This window comes from Brachycentrus maculatus, unplaced genomic scaffold (genome assembly GCF_059751285.1).
Source record: "Brachycentrus maculatus isolate JH-2025_06_01 unplaced genomic scaffold, ASM5975128v1 h1tg000109l, whole genome shotgun sequence".
Taxonomy (NCBI): domain Eukaryota; kingdom Metazoa; phylum Arthropoda; class Insecta; order Trichoptera; family Brachycentridae; genus Brachycentrus; species Brachycentrus maculatus.
This window is the reverse complement of record NW_028280862.1, coordinates 529,960-557,601: the sequence shown is the minus strand read 5'-3', so window position 1 is coordinate 557,601 and position 27,642 is coordinate 529,960. Positions and strand designations below refer to the sequence as shown.

General features: G+C 31.0%; 1 protein-coding gene across 2 annotated transcripts in view; it reads left to right on the top strand.

The window, feature by feature from the left end:
• Nucleotides 1-27,642, top strand: part of LOC148310060 (prohormone-3-like) — a 50,620-nt gene that overhangs the window by 8,550 nt on the left and 14,428 nt on the right. For both annotated transcript variants that reach the window (XR_015837442.1, XM_088259077.1), the window contains exons 2-5: nt 99-276; nt 3,980-4,112; nt 25,416-25,517; nt 26,475-26,611. Coding sequence is in view for 1 of the 2 variants with exons in the window: in XM_088259077.1 (XP_088115203.1) it covers nt 130-276; nt 3,980-4,112; nt 25,416-25,517; nt 26,475-26,611 (519 nt within the window). In the remaining variant the exon portion in view is untranslated. The remainder of the gene's footprint in view (nt 1-98; nt 277-3,979; nt 4,113-25,415; nt 25,518-26,474; nt 26,612-27,642) is intronic.

Sequence of the window (27,642 nt, the reverse complement as noted above, 5' to 3'; positions counted from 1 at the left end):
TCTTTCCTTAACATATACTACTACGCCATCATTCCGTACGATGTTATGATTCAACCATATTTCGTCACCAATTTCAATGTGTCGTTTTATTGTTACAGATTACTGCAATTTTGACAAGTGAAATTCAAGATGTCCGCTAGTCGTCTGACGTTGGCAGCAGTGGCCCTGTTCGTCATAGCCACATATGTCCCCACAGCCGAGGGTTTTGGAGCCTTGTTCAACCGCTTCAGCCCTGAAGTCCTTGCTAACCTTGGCTATGGAGGTGGAATGTACAGGGTGAGTTACAAATAATTGTATTTAGCTGTTGTTTTTTTTTTTAAACAAAGAAATGCCATTTTTTTAAAACATAAAATCTCCCAAAACATACTTCATGTCAAGCTTGTAACTAAAAAAAATATATTAAAACACCATTTAAGTATTCATTATAATAACATATTTTATTATCCGTGAAAAAAAGTGCCGGAACGCCGTTCCACCGCGTTACATGGAAAAAAATGTCTTCAGGACTCACTTCTTTCAACAACGTCAAATTTCAAAAATCGTCAATTTTCAGTTGTGCATGTTTTCGGAATGCCCAGAAAATGTGCTATATCCCAGCAAAAGCGGCATTTTTAAACTTAATATGTACCCGCTATAGGGCAGAATGTGTTGTTTTTGCATTTTGAAGAAAGGGTATTGTTTGATTATTTTTTCAAATTTACTAAATATTTTTCAAATGGAGGAAAAACCTTCAGGTTTTACTTAAAAAGATCTGTTGCACAGTAAAAAGTTCAAAAAGTGGCTTGAAATTTATTTTCAATACATTTCATTATATTTTTAAACTTTGAAAACCATCTCCTGAAAAAAAAAAAAATTATTTTTTATTAATGACGTTGTTGAAAGGAGTGACCGATATATCGCAGTCATACAGGAGAAAGTGATTAACTGACTAAACGTAAATGTTCAGGAGGACCATTTAAGTCACTTTTGCTTGTCAAGAAAATAAACACCAATGCAGTTAGTCATTTTTAATAAGTCAATATATTATACTTCCAAATTTAAAATCCTCTGGGAAATTTTTCAGGGCAATATTAAGCTAGTGAGATATCAAACAGTTCATAATCACGTTTTTGTAAACAAATACACATGGTCACTTTCTCCTGTATGACTACGATATACAAAGACCTACAAACTACTGTACAGTTATTCCGAAACTAACAACCCTTGGGGGTGAAATACATTTGTCTTAATGAACAAACAAACTGTTTATCTGTTATTGTTATACTCGCTTTTACCGCCCAAACATCGTCTGTTGGAACTTCCTTTGCTGTGCCCTAAGGGCATGTTTGGCCGGAAACAGCGTTTAAGGAAGATAACCTTTATTATCACGCACATCCGCGGTTTCATAGGTTCGCTTGTTTCATAGAGAAAAACAAATACAAATTTACAAAAATACAAATAATACAAAAAATACAAAAAAAATACAAAAAAATACATACCGCAGAACGGGGCTTGAACTTTGATGTGTTACTTGAGTCCAGTACAAAAAATAAATTTAAATCTGTATTTGGTCTACAATAATGAACGTATGGTGACAATAAGTGTCACCTGTCAGGGAAACAATGAATCATGTTGATACGTTCATTATTGTAGTCCAAATACAGATCTTAATATTTTGTTTGTACTGGGCACAAGTAACACATCAAAGTTCAAGTAGCCCTTTTCTATGGTATTAGTATATAAGAAGGTACTCGCAAACAAAAAAGCCAGACGTGTTTTCGCGCACATTTTTTTTTACAACATAATAGAATATAGGAATTTAACTTTTTTCATTCATCAAAACCCTTATCCGCACCCCAATGGTGCATAGGGCACTGCATTATATAAACGCAGTGTTATCTTGATCGTTTTACATATGAAGGAAAGGTGATCAGCCCTCCACTTCAGGTACCAGTCCATGGTAATATTGAATAAATATTACAGTGAAAAAATCACTTATATTTATTTTACCCCCTTGGGAATCGAACCCGGGACCTCCAGAACGGTAGCCGAGCGTGCTGACCATTACACCACGGAGGCGGACGATAAAAATAAGACCGGCAAAATAAAAATAAGTTTGTCGTATCAATAACAACATTTACGGAATATTGACAGTATTATAATTTATATTTGAAGCACTAACTTTTTGGTTTTCCATTTTATAATAAAAATTTAACTTTATTTTAAAATCACAATAAATATTTTATTATAACTTAATTATAATGTCCACCGGTTTCCAAGCTAACCGCTTCTTTATCAAGACTGATTAATTCAGTAAAAAAAAATAATACTAATAATTGTAAAACGAACTCCCTCTCTAAACACAAGTGTCTACTTTATTAGAGAGGTAGAAACGTTATATTAGAAATGTTTTGTATATTTATCAACTATTTTGTATTATTTAAATATGTATTTTGTAAAAAAAAATTCAATAAAAAAATATATTTCTTTAATGTTTTCCGCAGATACTTTGTGGCATATTTTATAAGCTTTATAAAATTAATCAACTTTGTTTTCACCACTTTTTTTATTAATACAATTCAACCTACCGGTTTCGACAATACCTTGTCATCATCAGGGTTTATTTTAAATCAAAAACATTAAAATACTTTCACGAAAAACTTCCACACACTCCATAAAAATCCTAATTTAGGAAGTTACATTTTTATTATATATTGACAATATTGTTGAGCGTTACAGAGGCGCTTTGTTTCGTAATAATGAGCGCGTGGGATGCTGGTAATGATTACTCCCTGCGGATGTTGTTTAAACTTATACAAGATCTATTTACGTCAAACCCTCAGACCCTGAATATTACATTCAGTAGTGTGAGATGTTTTCGTTGAATTTACGAATAATAATAATAATAAGGGTAATTTGTATGGCGCCATTTTCGTAAAATATTACCTGAAGGGTAACCGCACAAAGACTTGGATACTAATATAATGATGATAAAAACACATTTGTTTGCTAAATCATTTCCACCATAATATTTTCCCCAATTCATTCACCGTGAAGCGCCCTTGAGGTATTTTTTTACGTAAATGGCGCTATATAAGTTATCCAATTTTATTATTATTATTATTTTTATGATAAAAAAAATATATAAAACATTTTAAGTGAATCTATTATTCATATTATTTTTTGACATCGCATCAAAGATGAAGAAGAATATGGATTGTGGATTGTCATAGGCTGGTTTAAGTGATCACTTTACACACGTGTAACATTCATAGTGTAATGTCCGCCTCCGTAGTGTAATGGTCAGCACGCTCGGCTACCGTTCTGGAGGTCTCGGATTCGATTCCCACGGGGGGTAAAATAAATATAAGTGATTTTTTCACTGTAATATTTATTAAATATTACCCTGGACTGGTACCTGAAGCGGAGGGTTGATCACCTTTCCTTCGTGTTTAAACGATCAAGATAACACTATGTTTATATGAAGCAGTGCCCTATGCACCATTGGGGTGCGGATGAGGGTTTTATTATTATTATTATTAACATTCACCAATTCTACCTATTATTGACAACCACAATACTCAAATTCTTGGAAGTTTAGTTTAGTCTTCAAAATTCAAGTACCAACCTGAAGCGGAGGGCAGATCACCTTTCCTTCATGTGTTGACGATCAAGATAACACTGCGTTTATATGATGCAGTGACCGTCATAAGCCTATGACGGTCGTCAGCCCCGTTAATGCCCGGACTTCCATAATTTCTTCATCTTTGATGAGATGTCAAAAATAATATGAAAATAACTCCTGTAATTGGAGATAATCCAGATTTTGTGAACCGGAATTTGGACACACTCAAAATGTTATACTTTTTTGTTTTCTGTACATGAAGTTTTAATAAATATGTATGTACATAAAAAGGGAGATCAACCCAGAATTAGCGGACAAGATTTGAAAGACGCATTTAAAATTTTGTGTATGGTTCATGGTTTATATTTGTTTCAGCGCTTGAACGAGGGATATGGAGGCTCTGAGGATGGCCAGCTGTCCGAGGAACCCGAGGACCCTTGCTATGGGAAGCGCTGCACTGCCAACGAACACTGCTGCCCAGGGTCTGTGTGCGTGGATGTCGATGGAGGTACAGTGCCTTCTATACTTACCTCAACCTTCTTCTTGTGTCCTGTATTAAACAAACCCCTCCCTCTTGGACTTGCACAGTTCTCTGTTGGACGCGACTCTCTTCCAGTGCACTTTCTTAACATCAGACCATCCCATCCCAAGAATTAACAATAAATATGAGAGTCGAACACTGCAACATATCGTTCCGAGCGTTTTTAATTTGTTGCCGACGGATGTTAGAGGTCAAAATAAAATATGGAACAAAGGCAAAATAAAGGAATGGGTAAATGATCAAGAGTTAATATTATGAAAATTGTAAAATGTTTATATTCTTAATTTTTTTCTCTTTTTTGTGTTTATATAAGGTTAAAATCGTTAAAAACAATTAAAAAATGTATTAAATAAAGAACTCCACCGACAAGACACACAAGGTAGCTTGGTGGGTCTCTGCTAAAAAAAATTAAAAATATGTAAAAATTGTGATTTAAATAAATGTATACAAATAAAAATAAAAAGTAAAAATATTATATTATTTCGGGAAATTAAATTAAATTAAATTAAGAAATTACTAATAATAAATAAACCGTAATAAATAAACCCTGAAGAGGGCAACAGGTTGTTGCCGAAACTAGTTGGTTAGTAAAAATGTCAGTGGGTCAGAACACAAAAAAAAATTATTTCTCGAAATAATATATCAATATGATCCACAAAGTTAATGCTTTCAATATTCAAAACATAATAAAAATCTTGTCTGGGGCTTACCCACGCCTCTAGATCTTCAGTCAAGCACATTCTTCATCCTTTTATTATCCGACATGTGTGTCATATGACCTTTTTATATTTCTTCAGCCTTCTACTTGTGTCCAGTATTGAACAAACCCCTCCCTATTGGACTTGCACAGTTCTCTATTGGACGCGACTCTCTTCCTGTGCAGGTCCACTACTTTCCTAATGTCATCGGACCATCTTTTCTGGGGTCTACTCTCTCCTTCGTTGCTTTCCCCACCTAACGACATCTTCTATCTTGCATATTTCCCTTATCCCGTTGTTTCTTATTCTATCTCATAGACTCTTGCCAGATATGCTTCTTAGAGTCTTCATCTCTGACACTCTTAGCGCGTTTTTTGTTACTACGGTGTCCGCTCTGCTTTCAATTCCATATCGCTCACTCCTTTCAACAACGTCATTTATCAAAAAACTTTTTGCAATAATTCAAGAAGCGTCGATATGTCATGATCGGTAAATGGCTATAATACAATATTCCTGTTCAATTATGATTTTTATTGCATTTGACTCACATATCGCTCACTCCTTTCAACAACATCATTTATCAAAAAACTTGCTTTTTCAGGAGATCGTTTTTAAAGTCTAAAAATATAATGTAATGTATGAAAAATAAATATCAAGCCACTTATTGAACTTTTTACTATGCAACAGATCTTTTTAGGTAAAACCTGAAGGTTTTTTCCCCATTTGTAAAATATTTAGTATATTTAAAAAGAGTCCGCCTCCGTAGTGTAATGGTCAGCACACTCGGCTACCTTTCTGGAGGTCCCGGATTCGATTCCCAGGGGGGTTAAAATAAATATGAGTGATTTTTTCACTGTAATATTTATTTAATACTACCCTGAACTGGTACCTGAAGCGGAAGGCTGATCACCTTTCCTACATGTGTAAACGATCAAGATAATACTGTGTTTATATGACGCAGTGCCCTATGCACCATTCGGGTGCGGATAAGGGTGTTATTATTATTATATTAAAAAAAAAATAATTAAACAATACCTTTCCTTTGAAATGCAAAATACAACACATTCTGCCCTGTAGCGGGTAAATATTAAGTTAAAAATATGCCGCCTTTGCTGGGATATATGTAGTACATTTTCTGGGCATTCTGAAAACATGCACAACTGAAAATTGACGATTTTTGATATGAAAGGAGTGAGGGATATGTCACGATGGGTCGCACACAAGTTTTATAATATAATAAGGTTTTTAAATAAATTTCATTGTCAGTGACTTGCGTTTTAAAATTTCTATTATTACCTCCGATTCATTGTCCATGGTTTGCAAATAACGTCATGAAGCGACATTTGCGTGATATCAAGCAATCAATGACTAACTGCGTCACGCGTAACAATACAACCGAACAAACGAAAGTCGTTTGTGAAATTAATATTTTCGTTAACGACATCATTTTGAATAACGATACCATTTCGCTAAAAATACATAATTTACAGTTTTCGACAAATAAACTAGTTATGGTCTAGTATTCGTCGAATGGCAACATAATTTTCTTTAAAATCAGGTAACATTTGAAGTATTTTTTTATCAATACACACAAACAGCGTGTTTTCCTTATTAACAAAATTTCTTCGATTTCATACTATTTCTGTGAGCATAAGCGGTTACTACTACTACTACTACCATCACGCCGTTTCCCCACAGGGGTAGGCAGAGAGGATGGAACGCCACACTCTTCTGTCCTGACATACACTCCTCGCCTCCTTCGCATCCATACATCTAGTCATACATGCCCTCCGATTACGCAGACTCAAAAGCGGCTCATTATTAAAAATAGGTATCAAATTGTGGTGAGTGAGTTCGAACCGAGAAACTCTTACTCGAGAGTCCGCGACACTAACCACGAGACGACAACCCGACACAAGTTTTTAATTTTTTTTTTTTGAAATAAATAAATGGTTTTGAAAAGAAAATAATTTTAGATAGGTAATGAGTTATAAAAATATTTTTTCAATCCGTATTCTAAAAAATAAAATAAAAATCCAATGTATTCTGGAAAAAATTAGGCGTGACCCGACGACCGGCTCCATGCGTTGCCGGAAGCGAACTGACTTTTATTAATGCGAGTTTGGCCTTAAGCTATATACGCTACATGTTACGCTTAGCTTATATCCAAAATTTTGAATTTGTCAAAATACTTATTCACACTTCTGGATAATGTCCAAATAGGAGTAATTTTAACATTATTTTTTGACATCTCAACATAGATGAAGAAGAATATGGAAATAAAATATGGAAGAATATTCCATATTCTTCTTCATCTACGTTGAGAACAACATCAGGTGTTAAAATAGGGTATGAAAAATAATAAGAAAATAGGAGATGCATGAATGCGGAATAGTCCGAGATTGTTTGCAAATATAGATTAGTGTGGCATTCTATTCTCTCAGCCTACCCCTGGCGTGATTGTTAGTTAGCTATCTATATATATATATATATATACATATATATATATATATATATATATATATATATATATATATATATATATATATATATATATATATATATATATATATATATATATATATATATATATATATATATATATATATATATATATATATATATATATATATATATATATATATATATATATATATATATATATATATATATATATATATATATATATATATATATATATATATATATATATATATATATATATATATATATATATATATATATATATATTTCCGAAATAAGAAGGTTTGAAAAAAAGTTTAGAGATCCATAAGACAGTAAGCATTGATGGGTGAGGACAAGGATTAAAAGAAGAAGTTTTTAATCCTTGCGGGTAGTTTTTAAGTAGGGTGAAAGCACTGCATAGACTAGCGCCTTAAGACGACTTGACCGTGACTGAATAATACATGAGCGTGGTGAAAATCGATATTTTTAATGCAGTGAGCTTACCGCGAAAGTTTTCTTTTCTACGAATTCAAAACTTTCAACGAATTTGTTTTTAATGAATGAATTTGAATGAATTGTAAATTAAAAAGAAACTCCTACAATTGGAAATAATCCAGATTTGTGAACAAGTATTTGGATACATTCAAAATGTTGTAAATAAATTATCTGGTCAAATTACAAGTTAAAATAATTCAATGAAAATGATATTTTCTGGAGTTTTTCGTCAAACTACATTTGTGAATATAATCCAGCATCCGGATCTCACCTACAAATAAAAAGAGTTTCTGCTTAGTAAAAGAATTCCTCATCCCACCATCGATGTCTCTAGTGAATTTCTAATGATTCAAGAATAACGTTTCGAAATTGGTTCATATCTATATAGAACTTCGAAGAATCGATGTCTCTAGTGACTCTCGCACACTGTTTTTTGAGTTTGATAAATATATGTATACATATATATATATATATATATATATATATATATATATATATATATATATATATATATATATATATATATATATATATATATATATATATATATATATATATATATATATATATATATATATATATATATATATATATATATATATATATATATATATATATATATATATATATATATATATATATATATATATATATATATATATATATATATATATATATATATATATATATATATATATATATATATATATATATATATATATATATATATATATATATATATATATATATATATATATATATATATATATATATATATATATATATATATATATATATATATATATATATATATATATATATATATATATATATATATATATACATAAATAGGTTTTTCAAGAATTTGAGTGTGTGGTTGTGAGTCATGGGTTGAATTTGTGAACGTTACACGTGTGTAAAGCGATCACTTAAATAAATCAGCCATCAATCAATAAATCAAATGTCGGTCGTAAGACCTGAAAATGGTCAGACTTTCATTTAAACTTTGTTCTTGATCTTTGTTCTTATTGTTATCACATTTAGAGAAGAAAAAACATATTTTGTTTGTTAAAAGTATTGTTAACTTTGTGGTGTGGTATAAAACACTCTCCTTATCATTCATCGTTAAAGTGGTATTACACGAAGTGAAGTGTTCACAAATAAACAAGTCATTATATAACAGAAATAAGCTTTGGAGATAGTCATACAGATCCTTTGATAAAACTTGAATAAATAAAGACTCCTGAATGTTTTTTTCAGTCAAAAGTTTTCTTTTAAGTCTTAAAATAAAGTATTTTTCAGTCTTCCTGAAAAAGCTTTAAATCATTTCTGTGAAAGTTGTGTAACATCCTTTTAGCGAGTTAAAAGCATCCCTCTTAACCTTTAAAAGCCTCCCTTGCTGTTCTAACCCCAAAGTGTCAATATTTCTTAAGGAAGTATAACAATACGTAACTGAAAAAACTAATCTTAATTTTTTTGTGCTCTAAATAAGGCACAATATATCGTTCACTTATTTCAAGAACGTCATAAATAAAATAAAAACTTGATTTTACAGGAGAACGTTTTTACAGTTTAAAAATATAATACAATGTTTTAAAAATAAATATCAAGCCACTTATTGAACTTTTTACTGTGCAACATATCTTTTTAGGAAAAACCTGAAGGTTTTTTCTCCTTTTGAAAAATATTTAGTATATTTAAAAAATAATTAAACAATACCTTTTCTTCAAAATGCAAAAACAACACTTTCTGCCATGTAGCGGATAAATAATAAGCTAAAAATATGCCTCTTTTGCTGGGATTTAGTATATTTTCTGGGCATTTCGAAAACATGAACAACTGAAAATTGACGATTATTGAGACATTGACAAAGTAAAAAAATTGCCATCCGTCAAGTGGCTGCCGCCAGTATTAATACATGTTTGTGTCCGTTTTATCAATTTGTTTGTATACTTAAACTGTCTAGTATATAAACGTTAAATATGATTGACGTACAACGTAATTTGCAAAAATTATAACATTTGCCGATAGGGTGATCAATTTTGCACCACCCTACAAAACACCATCACCCCAATATTTTTACTTTCTCTAAATCTGACAACAATCGTGCGTTATTTTAAGAACCATACCGTGGTGATTTCAGCCGCAGGCTCTAATTTAATTGTGTTAATCCATCAAAGGCTTTCAAATAATTACCCCCTGATTAAAATTCTAATTTCACGACCGTAATTACTGAAAAATTCCTGAAATCTCCACGCCGGATGGCCAGCATGAAACATGAAAGGCATAACTAAGTTATATAAATTTCGTAATTAGCTGAAACACGCAAGTCATAAAGCAAACGGAATTTTTCATTCAAGGAAAATTCGTACGTAATATTACGTTGGAAAAACTAGTTAAAGATGTCGAAATAACGTGGTTTTTCATATTATTTTTTGACATCTCAACAAAGATTAATAAAAATTGGGAAGTCTGGGCATTTACGGGGCTTACGACCGTCATAGACTGATCGATAATCCTGAAACTATCCGGAACATTAGTCTGTATGTTCCCGATAGTTACCTAAGACATAGATTGTTTCACATTCCTATACACAGGACCAACCTGCCGATGGTTATGCCTGTAGGAAGAGCTACCGCTATGTTGAACAATATCACATTGGATATTGATCTGTTCCATGTGTCCGAAGGAGTTTTCCGAAGCGGGATTCTTCTACGCCTTTAAGTCTTCTTTTAATATATACGCCTTGAATATTGTTTGTTATGTCTATTTTATTTTTTTGTTGAATAAATTAAAAATTGAACATAAATTAAGTGATTCACCCGTGTACCCGTTTCTCAACACACGTGTAACATTCATAAATTCTACCCATGATTGACAACCACACTACTAAAATTCCTGGAACTTCTATATTTATATTTCAATTTCGAAACATAGTGCTTGAATCACTAGAATTTCACTAGAGACATGTATTGGTGAGATGAAAAAAACTTTTTTTTTTATAGAAACTCTTTTGTTAGTATGTGAGATCCGAATCCTGGATTATAATCACACACATGAGAAACGCCAGAAAATATTATTTTCATTTTTATTATTTTAGCTTATAATTTGACCAGTTAATTTATTTACAACGTTTTGAGTGTGTCCAAAAACTTAAACAAATCCGCATTGTCTCCAATTAGCAGTAATTATATATGATTATTTGATATCTTAACATTGACTTCCATATTCTTCTTCATCTTTGTTGAGATGTCAAAAATGTAAAAATAACTCCTTAACAAATTTGCGATTTGGACGTTCTATATATATACATATGAACCAATTTTTAATCGTTGTTCTTGAATCACTAGAACTTCACTTCAGACATCTATTAGTGAGATGAAAAGAAGAATTCGAGTAGTGTGGTTGTCAATAATGGGTAGAATTGGTGAATGTTACACGTGTGTAAAGTCATCACTCAAACCAGCTTATGACGGTCGTCAGCCCGTAAATACTCACACTTCCATATTCTTCTTCATCTTTGATGAGATGTCAAAAAACTAAATGAAAATAACTCCTATAATTGGAGATAATCCAGGTTTGTGAACAAGTATTTGGACACACTCAAAATGTTGTAATTCAAAATTCATTTTTGTAATTCATTTCCAAGTAAAGTGATACCAAACTGAGTTTTTTATTAATTCGGTCAGCCCTATTTAAAGATGGTTGAAACTGATAACTCAAATTTACATAAAAATTTAATAAAATTTTCCCCAATAATTTTTCCACAATGGTTTTAAAGCAAAAACCAGCATATTAAATCTAGGTACTTGCCCTTAATTTATCTTCCAACGCTTAATTTATTTCTGTTACCAAAAATTCGCAATAAATTTACTTTTAGTATTTTTATTGAATATTATTTTAGGGGAACGTAATTTAAGATTTAATTTAGATACTCGTATATTTGAATTATACTACTGTATTTTTAAAGTATTTGAAAATTTAAATATTATGCTTTGTAATTTTTAAAAATATCACATTTAAAAAAACACTACAAAATTTAGAGTAAGGTCCTTACAATATATTGCCTATACCCAAATTAACCAGCTGCCTGACATATATAAAATAAAACCCATTCGGGGACCCAAAATAAATTATCTGAAAAAATACTTTATAGAAAGATATACATGTAGTGTTTAGTCATATTTTCTTATTATTTTTTGACATCTCATCAAAGATGAAGAAGAATATGGAAGTCTGGGCATTTACGGGGCTTACGACCGTCATAGGCTGGTTTAAGTGATCACTTTACACACGTGTAACATTCACCAATTCTACCCATTATTGACAACCACACTACTCAAATTCTTGGAAGTTCTATATATATGAACCAATTTAGAAACCTTGTTCATGAATCACTAGAACTTCACTAGAGACATCTATTGGTGAGATGTAAAGAAGCGTTTTTATTAAGCAGAAACTCTTATTTTAGTATGTGAGATCCGAATCCTGGATTATAATCACACACATGAGAAACGCCAGAAAATACCATTTTCATTTTTATTATTAAGCTTATAATTTGACCAGATAATTTATTTACAACATTTTGAGTGTGTCCAAATACTTGTTCACAAAATCTGGATTATCTCTAATTACATAACTCCTGTTATTGGAGATAATCCAGATTTTGTGAACAAGTATTTGGACACACTCAAAATGTTGTAAATATTTTCTTATTTTGTTTTTACCGTATATTTTTTATATTTTCTCATTTGTTTATTTTAAATATGCTTCTTACCTTATGTTTTTCTCATTTATTTATTTTAAATATGCTTCTTATGCCTATTTATTATACCTGTTTTTTGTTATTATATTTTGCCATGTATTAGTATTAGTTTTGGTTATTTAAAAATAAAAAAATTGTAACTTTATTATTTGTGTTCCAGTCTTGTTAACCTTAATCCCATGTCCCAAAATGAGAAATAGAAATTATTCATCGGGAATATTATATTTATGACTTATGTATGTAATATGTTTTGAGAAATAAATAAATAAATTATTGTATTATGAAAACATTTGAAAATTTAAATCGTTAATTTTAGAAATATTTGAATATAATATTTTGATCGTGTTTGAATATTTGAATACCGTATTTTGAAAATATTTTACTGTCAAACTAATTCCACTCTCTGTTATTTCACAAGAGAACGAAAATATTATTCCTTAATTATAAGAATATCTAAATGCGATCCGTTATATGATTGTGCGACAAATGTACAAGATAAACAAAATGAAAAAGAATACGAAAGAGTTTGTTCTCAACAAAAGCTTCTTTTCATCTCACCAATAGATGTCTCTCGTGAAGTTCTAGTGATTCAAGAACAATTTTTCAAAATTGTTTCATATATGTAGAATAAAAAATAAAAAACCCTTATCCGCACCCCAATGGTGCATAGGGCACTGTGTCATATTAATATAGTGTTATCTTGATCGTTTACACATGAGGGAAAGGTGATCAGCCCTCCGCTTCAGGTACCAGTCCATGGTAATATTGAATAAATATTACAGTGAAAAAATCACTTATATTTATTTTACCCCCCTTGGGAATCGTATATATATATATAGAACTTCATATATATAGAACTTCCAAGAATTTGAGTGTTGTGGTTGTCAATAATGGGTATAATTAGTGAATGTGATCATTTAAACCAGCCTATGACGGTCGTCAGCCCCGTAAATGCCCAGACTTTCAAATTCTTCTTCATCTTTGATGAGATTTCAAAATAATAATATGAAATGTACAAAAGATGTTCGAATTCTTACATATATGTATCTTAAATCTCATGACGCTGTACGTGCGAGTTCACTGTAGCCATCTAAAGTTGGTTTCAAAAAGTTTTTAATGAGCACTGACCATTTTATTTTCATGTTATGTTATGCATGATCCTAAGCGGATTATTTTACATACTAAGATATTCCTGATGACATGATTATCACTTTTATACAGCTTATATTTATATAACAGTAAAATCGATCGAAGTCAAAATAGAAATAGAATGGATGTAAGAAAGAAGAGATAGAAAATATAGAAGGAATGATAAGATAAAGTATTGAAGAAAATACGTGTGAAGAATTGAAAAAAATATAATGATTTTTCTCATGCCTTTGGAAACCGGAAACGAGATAGATTATACGGAATTTCCCGGCGAATTTTCTTTGGCACGGATGGGCGCACCGGAAATAAGATGTAGGATGTGCCTGCCTCCCCCCTCGGCTTATTCTGCTTCAATATTACATCTCTAATGCCTTACCTCCAGACGGATTTACCACATTTATTATTTCGGATGTGACTATCGGGTAACTGTTATGTTTTCAGCTACTCCATATGTAGGCATAGTGTACATGTACATATGTATACAGTTTCTCAGTTTGAACCCACTCTACCACAATTTAAAACCCATTTCTAATAATGAACCGCTTAGGCTCACAGAAATAGTATTAAATTTATATTAAAAATATTATTAATATTTAAAAGTATTTTTGTAAATCAGGAAAACACGAATATTTCTCTTTTTATAATAAAAATTGAAAAAAAGGTTTTTAAAATAAAAATTGATTGGGGGGAGGGGATCGTTGCCATCTCAACCCTGTAACCATGTCAACCCTGTTACCATGTCAACCCTGTTACCATATCAACCCGGTCTACACAGTTGCCATGTCAACCCTATTACCATATTGACTGGGTCTACCCAGTTGCCATGTCAACACCGTCGCCATGTCAACTCGGCAACTCTGTGCCACGGCAACCTAGTTGCCATATCAACCCAGTAACCATGTCAACCCTGTAACCATGGCAACCGGGTCTACCCAGTTGCCATGCCAACACCGTCGCCATGTCAATCCAGTTACCATGTCAACCTGGTCTACACGGGTGCCATGTCAACCCTGTTACCATGTCAACCCTGTTTCCATGTCAACCGGTTCTACCCAGTTGCCATCATGTCAAAACATCAACATCGTCATCATGTCAAAACGGTCAACTATGTGCCACGGCAACCTAGTTGCCATGTCAACCCTGTTACCATGTCAACCCCTTTACCATGTCAACCCAGTCTACACAGTTGCCATGTCAACACCGTAACCATGTCAACTCGGTCAACTCTGTGCCACGGCAACCCAGTTGCCATGTACCCTATAACCATGTCAACCCTGTTACCATGTCTACCGAGTCTATCCAGTTGCTATGTTAACACCGTCGCCATGTCAACTCAGTCAACTCTGTGCCACGGCAACCCAGTTGCCATGTCAACCCTGTAACCATATCAACCCTGTTACCATGTCAACCGGGTCTACCCAGTTGCCATGTCAACACCGTCGCCATGTTAACTCGGTCAACTCTGTGCCATGGCAACCCAGTTTTCATGTCAACCCTGTAACCATGTCAACCCTGTTACCATATCAACCCGGTCAACCCAGTTGCCTCTTGAGCTTGGAGAGGGACTTACACTTTTTATTTATTATTTGTGTTTGTTGGTTATAAAATTTATAAATTTGATTTGTATTGTATTTTTTAATCTTTTATATGACTAAACTTAGCATTTTCGATCCATTGGTTATTGTTTTAATGTCAGAGTACCTACTATTTCCAACATATGAGTATGTACAACTGAAGCGAGATTTTCGATTCGTGAATGTACAAATGGTACAAATAAGGTTGGGAAACACTTATATAGAACACGTTTACGAAACCCATATGGATGTATGGACACATCGCTCACTCCAATCAACAACGTCAAAAGTCAAAAAACTTGATTTTTCGAGAGATTGTTTCAAAAGTTTAAAAATATAATGAAAATGCATTAAAAATCAATATCAAGCCACTTATTGAACTTTTTACTGTGCAACAGATTTTTTTAGGTTTTTCTCCATTTGAAATTTATTAAGTACATTTAAAAAAATAATTAAACAATACCTTTTCTTCAAAATGCAAAAACATCACTTTCTGCCCTGTAGAGGGTAAATATTAAGTTAAAAATTGTCGCTTTTGCTGGGATATAGTACAATTTCTGGGCATTCCGAAAACATGCACAACTGAAAATTGGCAATTTTTGATAAACGACGTTTTTAAAAGGAATGTTTTTCCTAACATCTTTATTTAATTACCTTGGGACTTTTTATATAAAATAAATAAATTAAAAAACATTTTTAAAAATGTAAAAATTAAACAGTTAATTATATTATTATGAGAAAATAATTTAATCTAAATTATTTTTCATTTTCCTTTGAAGTGTGAAAATATTATTTCATCCCAAAAAAGGTTTTTTGAAAGACCATTTAAAAATGTTTAATTACATGGAGATCAAAGTAAAAACAATTTTTGTATAAATTCACCGTAATGTGAAATTTAATAATTATTCATCAGGAGAACCAGAGCATTTCAATTATTTCATTCCTACGTAAAATTTTCGGGAATTTATTCAGTACCTGCCCACGAGAAATATTTTCAGGGTATTTATTATTCTCTCTGGCAACATTAATGGGTAATTTTCCGCGAAATGGCAAACCCGGGAGATCTCGTCATTTCCATACGCCCCGCGAGTAATGTTGTATCTAAAGAAATCTCCTTTAGCTCACTCCTTTCAAGAACGTCATAAATCAAAAATCATCAATTTTCAGTTGTGCATGTTTTCGGCAAAGCCAGACAAATGTACTATATACCAGCAAAAGGGGCATATTTGTAACTCAATATTTACCCGCTACAGGGCAGAAAAAGTTGTTTTTGCATTTTGAATAAATAGGTATTGTTTAATTATTTTTTTAAATTTACTAAATATTTTTCAATTGGTTTTTTTTTTGAATTACCTAACGTCCAATGACTCTGAAATCTAGCTACGGCTTATGCAACACCGTTTATCATGTCCCTACTCAGGCTTCAACTTTAAAAGTTTCATAGCCTATGCCTACTTGTGAGTGGATTTACTCTTTATGTTTAAAGTTACTATAATTTCATGTAATTCATGAGTGAAAATTCTAGGCAAAAACACTCGCGTTTTTTTTTTTTTTTTTCAAATGGTGAAAAACCTTCAGGTTTTACCTAAAAAGATCTGTTGCACAGTAAAAAGTTCAATAAGTGGCTTGATATTTATTTTTAATACATTGTGTTATATTTTAAATCTTTAAAAAGTCTCCTGAAAAATCAAGTTCTTTGATTTATGACGTTCTTGAAAGGAGTGAGTGAAATGCTTTCATAGTGTAATGGTTACCGTTCTGGAAGTCCTGGGTTCGATTCCCAGGGGGAGGTGTCAAATAAATATTATATAATTGATTTTTTCACTCAAATATTACTCTAGACTTGTTGGTACCTGAAACGGAGGGCTGATCACCTTTCCTTAATGTGCTAATGATTGAGATAACACTTCGTTTATATGATGCAAAGCTCTATGCACCTTTGGGTGCGGATGAGGGTTTTCTAAAGAAAAGTCTAAAAATAATGTACAGTGAAACCCTGAAAATCTGAAAAAGATAGGCTCCGTGGCGTAATTGGGTAGACGTTCGACTACGAGACTAGCGTCGCGGGCTCGATTCCCACCGATTGCAAAATAAATTTAATATGAGTATGTATATTTTTATTTGGTCTGCATGTTTGTGATGTATTTTTCACATATTACCTTCCTTACTTTTCCTCACTATCCTACCTGCAGACAAGCTTCTAAAAGTAGAAGCTTTGCGGGTTATTTCTTTGAAATAACTAACTAACTAACCATCACGCTCTTCCCCGCTGGGGTAGGCAGAGAGAATAGAACGCCACACCACTCTGTCTTTGCGAAGATTCTTCGCCTCTTTCACGTTCATGCATCTCCTCATACATATCGGCCAATTATTACAACTTCTAACCTGACCACTTTCAAGTATTTGGCATACCTGATCGTGCCATGTTTTTCTCGGTCTTCCTCTGCTCTTTTTTCCAAGTACATTCGCCTCATAATTTTTTTTACCGTTTTTTCTCACTCATTCGTTCTACATGTCCAAACTATCTCAACACACCTATCTTTAGAATAAAATTATAATATTGAAGAAAGGCATTTTTAAGAAAACATTTTGAAAAAACAAACAAAGACTGATTAACACATAACATATAATTAAAATGTAACTTAGTTTTAAAATCACTATAAATATTTTATTATAACTTAATTACAATGTCTACCGGTTTCGAAACTAACCGCTTGTTAGTCTTGATAAAGAAGCAGTTAGCTTCGAAACCTGTAGACATTATAATTAAGTTATAATAAAATATTTATAGTGATTTTAAAACCAAATTACATTTTAATTATAAAATAGAAAATCACAAAGTTAGTGCTTCAAATATAAATTATACTGACAAACACATTTCTTATTACATAAAATTATTAAATATAACATAAATTTCTTTTATTATTATTGGAAAGTTTATGAAGTATACAGTACCTACTGTACCTGTTATTCAATTTCTATAATAAGGACAATACGATGAATAGTTTGGCTTTTTATTCGCCAATACTATCGCATATATTTTTTAAAACCTAATAAAGAGTTATCGTAGATAACACCTTATTCGTCGAGGGTGTCGATTTGATGTTTTTACAGCGAGGTGTGAAATTGAGTTTTTTAACAACGACAAAATGGCGTATGGTTTATCATTTTACGGGTTTTATGTAACAAAACATGTATTATGATTACATATATAAATTTACATAAATAAGTATTCAGGTGGGGTGCTATTTTATGGTTTATTGAATATAAACCCTTCCCGAAACGCAAACTCGGTGCTAATGGTGCAATTCTCAAACCCTTACCTTAATATTTAAAAACTGTTAGTTGGATCATTTTTGTAGGTGTCTGAACTTGAGATAAAGATATTACAAAATTGGTTCATATATATAGAACTTTTAAGAATTTGATTAGTGTGGTTGTCAATAATGGGTAGAATTGGTGAATGTTACACGTGTGTAAAATAATCACTTAAACCAGCCTATGACGTTCGTAAGCCCCGTAAATGCCTAGACTTATCATATTTTTCTTCATCTACGTTGAGATGTAAAAAAAAATATGAAAAATAACTCCTATAATTGGAGATAATCCAAATTTGTGAACGAGTATTTGGACACATTTAAAATGTTGTTAATAAATTATCTGGTCAAATAATATGCTAAAATTTATAATTAAAATTTGAAAGATATTTACTGGCGTTTCTCGTGAATGTGATTATATTCCAGAATTCGGACCTCAAATAAAAATATTAGAGTTTCTGCTCAATAAATGCCCCGTAAATGCCCAGACATCCATAGTTTTTTCATCTACGTTGACATATGAAAAAAAAGAGAAATACTCTTAGTATTTATTGTATATACATACTGAGATGCAGCATCTGTCGTTCTTATACGAAGGGAGATGGAAGTATGAGCCTACCAGAGCTTACGACCTGGCTTTTAGCTGGTCACTTAGGTGATCACTTTATATACTTGTGTTACGTTAATCATTCTGCCCTTTATTGAAAATCTATATTGCATTATTTTTTTAAAGATCATGTTGCATTGCAACAATTCAAATATTTGTATAATATAGATGGCAAATGTTACATATGCGTAAATTGATCATTTGACCGTCATATGCTTGTTCTATGTATGGTTTATCGCTCACTCCTTTCAAGAACGTCATAAATCAAAATACTTGATTTTTCAGGAGAACGTTTTTAAAGTTTAAAAATATAATACAATGTATTAGAAAAAAATATCAAGCCACTTATTGAACTTTTTACTGCGCAACAGATCTTTTTAGGTAAAACCTGAAGGTTTTTTCTCCATTTGTAAAATATTTAGTATATTTAAAAAAATAATTAAACAATACCTTGTCTTCAAAATTCAAAAACAACACATTCTGCCCTGTAGCGGGTAAATATTAAGTTAAAAATATGCCACTTTTGCTGGGATATAGTACATTTTCTGGGTATTCCGAAAACATGCACAACTGAAAATCGACGATTTTTGATTTATGACTTTCTTGAAAGAAGTGGGCGATATGTGATTATAATACAGAAAAATTTGAAAAAATATTTTTTTACTAGATAAATGATAATATTATATATATATATATATATATATATATATATATATATATATATATATATATATATATATATATATATATATATATATATATATATATATATATATATATACATATATATATATACATATATATATATATATATATATATATATACATATATATATATATATATATATATATATATATATATATATAATATATATTTATGTGTATATACATAATTAATGCAATAGAATTGATTTTTTATTAAATTAAGGATCCCGACCAATTAATTTTTCTAACTTCTTCAGGCATTTACTATTCATTTGAGTAAATCATTATTTTTTAGGGGTGGGTTTAATCTGCACTACAAGTAGGACATTGTAGGCTTTGATTTATGTCCTTTCAGCACCTCTCAGGGACATCAGGAATTAGGGTGTCATATAAGGGATGGGGCATATATGTGCGTAATATAATACCATGGGGGCAATTCGTCATCGTAAGGGTGACGTCTCTATGTGGGTCATGGTGTTACAAAATACACAATGAGACAGGAAAATAACAAACGATGGTCGTTCGAACATATTATCATATTATGTGTAATACATAAAAATATGTATACGCGAGAAAATTTGGGTAATATTTTATATGCATGAATTTTTATTTGGATAATTTAATGTACTTTTTATTCAACATACACTCATTTTCTTTATTATAATCAATATATCGTAGTCATACAGGAGAAAGTGACTTAGTGCATTTTTAAAAAAACGTGATCATTGACTATTTGATATCTTACTGGCTTAATATTGCCCTGAAAAAATCCCAAAGCGATTTTAAACTTGGAAGTATAATATATACATATATTATTGACTATTTGATATCTTACTAGCTTAATTTTGCCCTGAAAAAAATCCCAAAGCGATTTTAAACTTGGCGATTTTAAACTTTAACCGATTTCGACTTGTTAAAAATGACTAACTGCATTGATGTTCATTTTCTTGCCATGCAAAAGTGACTTAAATGGCCCTCCTGAATATTTTACTTTTTGTTAGTTTGCTACTTTCTCCTGTACGACTACGACACATACACACATACATATATATATATATATATATATATATATATATATATATATATATATATATATATATATATATATATATATATATATATATATATATATATATATATATATATATATATATATATATATATATATATATATATATATATATATATATATATATATATATATATATATATATATTTATATATATATATATATTTATATATATATATATATATATATATATATATATATATATATAAATATATATATATATATATTTATATATATATATATATATATATATATATATATATATATATATATATATATATATATATATATATATATATATATATATATATATATATATATATATATATACATATTAATATATATATATATATATATATATATATATATATATATATATATATATATATATATATATATATATATATATATACATATATATACATACTTTTATAATATGATTTCGTATATTTGGGAAGTATGTTTTCCAGAAGTGAAAATACAGATTAAGATATAAAAAGGAGAGTGAATGCTGAGAACAGAGTAAATGGTTCACTAAAATAAATTAAAGCAAATGACAAACTATCAGCGAAAGCTAAGCTGGCAGTAGTCAACGGAGTCGTGGTACAATAGTATAGAAATGAAGCATAGAGTTGGCAAAAGAAGGATGAAAGTAGACTAAATGCAGTCGGAATGCGATCTCTCAGTGCGCCAAAACGATGTGTGATAGATGTTTCGATAGTGATATAATGAAAGAATGAATGAAGTGTGGTTGTCAATAATGGGGAGAATTGGTGATGTTACACGTGTGTAAAGTGATCACTTAAACCAGCCTATGACGACCGTCAGCCCCGTAAATGCCCAGACTTCCATATTCTTCTTCATCTTTGATGAGATGTCAAAAAATAAAGAATGCAAGGTTGAGATACTATCGATAAATGTAGATTATCGATGTGATGAGATGATTTAAAAAAAATCATATCTTATAATTATTACATACTTTATCACATATATTCCTGTTTTTAAAAATATAAACCTATTTTGTAATTTGAGAAAAGCTTTGTTGGGAAAAAAATTATCTCAAAAAAATTCCTTTCATCTTATCTTCGAGGTATACTTTCTCAACCTGAAGATTTCAGGAATTCTAAATGGGTTTATTTACATTCCTGAAACATTTCAGGCTTAGACCATTAACTTCGTGAAATATTTACAAAGATTTTCAGCACACACATTTTATAATGGTGGCTTCCATTTTTTTGGGATAATTTGTAAATGATATTTATTTTAACACCATGCTTTTGGGAAAACTTTCAGTTTTCCCAAAAGCATGGTGGGACTAACAACTCGCTCTGCATGTTTTGCATGTGTAGTGATAGTGTATGTGAATAGTACTAAGTGGGTGTGGTGTAGTGTTGTTCGCATGATTGTTAAATTGTAGTGTATGTCCTGACGAAGAGACGGGTACGTCTCGAAACCGGTAGACAGAAGTAGTCGGTGAGTGCTTATTTACTAACATTACTAATATCAATTAAAATGTTTGACCACAAAGTAAATGCTTTGAATATAAATGATATTTATTTTATATCATTCCCTTGGAGAAAACCAGTCTGTCAATGTTATGGGGATAATAAATACTAGAGGCTAAGTAGACACTCAGTAAATTTGTTCATGTATGCTTAATGGAGAGATTTTATATGGTTTTCCATCAAGAGCGATTTAATTTAATAATAAAATAAAAATTATCATAAAATATTTACAGCATTGTGAGCGTGTCTAAATACTTGTTTACAACATTTTGAGTGTGTCCAAATACTTGTTCACAAAATCTGGATTATCTCCAATTACAGGAGTTATTTTCATATTATTTTTTGACATCTCATCAAAGATGAAGAAGAATAATGGAGTCTGGGCATTTACGGGGCTGACGACCGTCATTGGCTGGTTTAAGTGATCACTTTACACACGTGCAACATTCACCAATTCTACCCATTATTGACAACCACACTACTCAAATTCTTGGAAGTTCTATATATATGAACCAATTTAGAAACCTTGTTCTTGAATCACTAGAACTTCACTCTTCACTAGAGACATCTATTGGTGAGATGTAAATAGATGTCTCTAGTGAAGTTCTAGTTATTCAAGAACAATGTTTCAAAATTGGTTCATATATATAGAACTTCCAAGAATTTGAGTAGTGTGATTGTCAATAATGGGTAGAATTGGTGAATGTTGCACGTGTGTAAAGTGATCACTTAAACCAGCCTATGACGGTCGTCAGCCCCGTAAATGCCCAGACTTCCATAATCTTCTTCATCTTTGATGAGATGTCAAAAAATAATAAAAATACTTGTTAAAATTGTAAATGAAAAACACTTGTTTTTTACCAGTTTATTTTATTATGACGACTAGTTTCGGAAGCTTTGCTTCCATCTTCAGGTCTAAATAGTTAATATTTAGACCTGAAGATGGAAACATAGCATCCGAAACTATTATTTATAATAAAATAAACTCAAGTGGTAAAAAAAATGTTTTTCTTTTCCAATTTTATCATGTCTTACCAAAAAGTGAATAGCGAAATAATAAATAAAAGAAATACATATTCACAAATCTGGATTATCTCCTTTTAGGATTTATTTTATAAATTTTTTGTCATCTCAAAGTGGTCGAATCCTAAAACCGAATCAAGGAACGACTTATTTTTAAAAAGTTCTTATCTAAATTAAAAGTAAGTTATCTTTAGTATGTATGTCGATAATACGTAATCTTTTTACAGTAATTTCAGCCTGAAAGGGTTTACAAAAACATCTCCAGCGTTGTGAAATTGAATCTGTACGAAATGAGATACATGTATTCATGAAATTGAATTTGAAATAGGAGATCTGTTTTTAAAAAGAAGGATTTTTTGTTCAATCATCTAAATTATATCTAAATTTAAAGTAATTGGATAAGCATCCTCTACAGATGTTCTCTTCATCTTCCTGGCTCCATCCCAACTTATCGTCTGTGTAGACTGTTAGGATCAGCTCTCCTCGTTCTCTGATTGTAGGTCCTTCTGTCAAATACAACGTGACCTAGGCCATGCCTTCGAATCATGTTATCTTTCTGTAGCATTCATGAATTCTTTGGTCTTCCTCTGGATGTCTTTCGAGGAAGATCCATGGCGATTGCCTGATTCACAGCATGATTAGGTTCTCTGCGTCCTATTTGCCCATACCATCTCAATTGCCTTTCCTCTACCTTACTATTGATGCCTGTTACAGCCAGGCTTCCACGAATGCGTGAACTCTTTATTTTGTCTCGAAGGGACACTCCAGCTGACCACCTAAGCATTCACTTAGGTGGTCAGCTGGATGTTTATATATATATATATATATATATATATATATATATATATATATATATATATATATACAAACCCAGCGCTGTAAACAAAAATTTGTACACAGATATATATATGTATATATATATATATATATATATATATATATATATATATATATATATATATATATATATATATATATATATATATATATATATATATGTATATATATATATGTGTGTGTATAAATTTTTGTTTACAGCGCTGGGTTTGTTCACATACGAGATATTTATATACTGATACTAATTACATATCAATATATTGATACTACGTATCAATATATGAATAGCTACGTATCTAAATTAAGTCTGCATATTAATCTTCTTAACTTTTACTATATTTTACTCTTGCTGTTTACTTTAACTCATTTAACATTTCGCTCACTCCTTTCAAGAACGTCAAAAATAAAAAATCGTCAATTTTCAGTTGTGCGTGTTTTTGGAATGCCCAAAAAATATACTATATCCCAGCGAAAGCGGCATATTTTAAACTTAATATTTACCCGCTACAGGGCAGAAAGTGTTGTTTTTGCATTTTGAAGAAAATGTAGTCCTAAATTATTTTTTAAAACATACTAAATATTTTTCTAATGGAGAAAAATCCTTTAGGTTTTACCTAAAAAGATCTGTTGCGCAGTAAAAATTTCAATAAGTAGCTTGAAATTTATTTCAAAAACATTGTATAGTATTTTTACCTTAAAAACGTTCTCCTGAAAAATCAAGTATTTATTTTATTTATGACGTTCTCGAAAGGAGTGAGTGATATATTTAGTTAGATAGTACACAAAGAGAATAATTGATACATTTTACTTATTATTTTGTAGCATAAACAATTGTGTAGAACACACAAAAAATATACTTTCAAAATATTATTACATTAATATATGGTCAAATATTTCCCTCACATTGTGCCAATCCTCACAAATTCTCCAATCGATTTTGTTACAATCAACTGTTTTATTTGTTATTCATTATTGTAAATTTATTTATTTTAATATTCTGTTGAATTTCTTAAAAAATAATATATATTATTGTATTTTATCGTTCATATCTTTGTTCCAGTCGTGGGATCCTGTCTCTTCGTCTACGGCAGGAAAATCGGGGAACTGTGCCGACGGGACAACGATTGCGAGTCTGGACTCCTCTGTACCGACACAGCCCCAGGCAAGTACCTACAGATAAAACAAAACACGAGATAATTCCCTGAATTCCCTCGGGCTACAACTTTTTCAATTTCAAAAACTCGGGATGAAAAATTGAAGAAAATATCAGACAAACAGGTATGGTAGATGGGAAAATAAATTTGAGTCGTAATTGGAGATCTTTTGCATATTATGCTGGAGGGGATGGTTGAGGGATTGGTTGGTAGATGGCGTTTGAGAGTTGTTGTCGGGCAGTTTTTTCATGTATTTGTTATCTCATATTGGTCACTCCTTTCAATAACGTCATCAAGAACGATCAAGATAACACTGCGTTTATATGATGCAGTGCCCTAAGCACCATCGCGTGCGGATAAGGGATAAAATGAAATAAAAATGTTAAAAAATTGTTTGTATGTAATATAAGCTAACTAAAGAAATGAAAAAATACCTTTTATTCTACTCACAACATATTGAGTGCGTCTATAACTTGACTAGTTATTTTATTTACAACATGTTGGGTGTGCCCATATCGCTCACTACTTTCAACAACGTCATAAATCAAAAATCGTCAATTTTCAGTTGAGCATGTTTTCGGAATGCCCAAAAAATGTACTATATCCCACCAAAAGAGGTATATTTTTAAGTTTAATATTTACCCGCTACAGGGCAGAAAGTGTTGTTTTTGCATTTTGAAGAATGGGTGTTGTTTTATTCTTTTTTTAAAAATATACTAAATATTTTCAAATGGAGAAAAACCGTTCAGGTTTTACCTAAAACGATCTGTTACACAGTAAACAGTTCAATAAGTGGCTTGATACTTATTTTTAATATATTGTATTATATTTTTAATCTTTAAAAACGTTCTCCTGAAAAATATTTTTTTTTATTTATGACGTTCTTGAAAGGAGTGAGCGATATGTTGGAAGAATGTCGAAAGATAAAAATTAATGTTCTAATATCTTCCGTTCTTGGTGACCAGGTGAGCCTCGCGTCTGCCGTCCTCCCATGTCCAGCTCCAAGCAGTACGCCGAGGAGTGCCACATGTCCGGGGAGTGCGACATCTCGCGGGGACTCTGCTGCCAGCTGCAGCGTCGCCACAGGCAGCAGCCGAGAAAGGTAGGCTGCCTCGCCTCGCCTCGCCTTGCCTTACCTTGCAGGAGCAGCGTATCTAGGACACTTGGAACAGTAGCATAGAAAGAAAGGCTGTCTTGACTTGCCTTGTATGGCTTTGCAGGAGCTGCGTGTCTAGGACCCTCAGCACAAATTATCTACTATTACTACTATCCCACTGTTTCCTTTTGAGAGTGTTCAGATAGGATGGAACGCCACACTCTTTTCTCTAACATTATTTAAAATAAGGGTCTCTGCTACATAAAAAAAGCTTGCGTAAATCACCATAGACGCTACCGAAAACTCACATATAAACGACGTGTGAATTATATTATATATATATATATATATATATATATATATATATATATATATATATATATATATATATATATATATATATATATATATATATATATATATATATATATATATATATATATATATATATATATATATATATATATATATATATATATATATATTTATAAATAAATATATATATATATATATATATATATATATATATATATATATATATATATATATATATATATATATATATATATATATATATCATTGAACGGGGCTACTAGAACTTTGACGTGTTACTTGAGCCCAGTACAAAAAAAATATTTAGATCGTGGTATTGATCGAAGAATCGTGACAATAATTGTCAATGAATCATGTCGATACGTTCATTATTGTAGACCAAATACAGATTTAAATTTTTTTTTGCACTGGGCTCAAGTAACACATCAAAGTTCAAGTAGCCCCGTTCTACGGTAATTTAAAAAGCGTGGTTGTCCATGGGTAAAATGATGAATTATAACTTTGTATAAAATGATCACTTAAACCAACCTAGACCAAGTCGTAAGCCTTGTAAATACCTTCTCTATTCTCATTCATCTATGTTGAGATGTCCAAAAATGTTTTTATTTATTTTAACATACAATTTACACACAAGAAAAGTAAAAAATGTAAACTTATTATACAATTTATACAATATGGACTGTTCATCGTTTGGCCATTCCTAA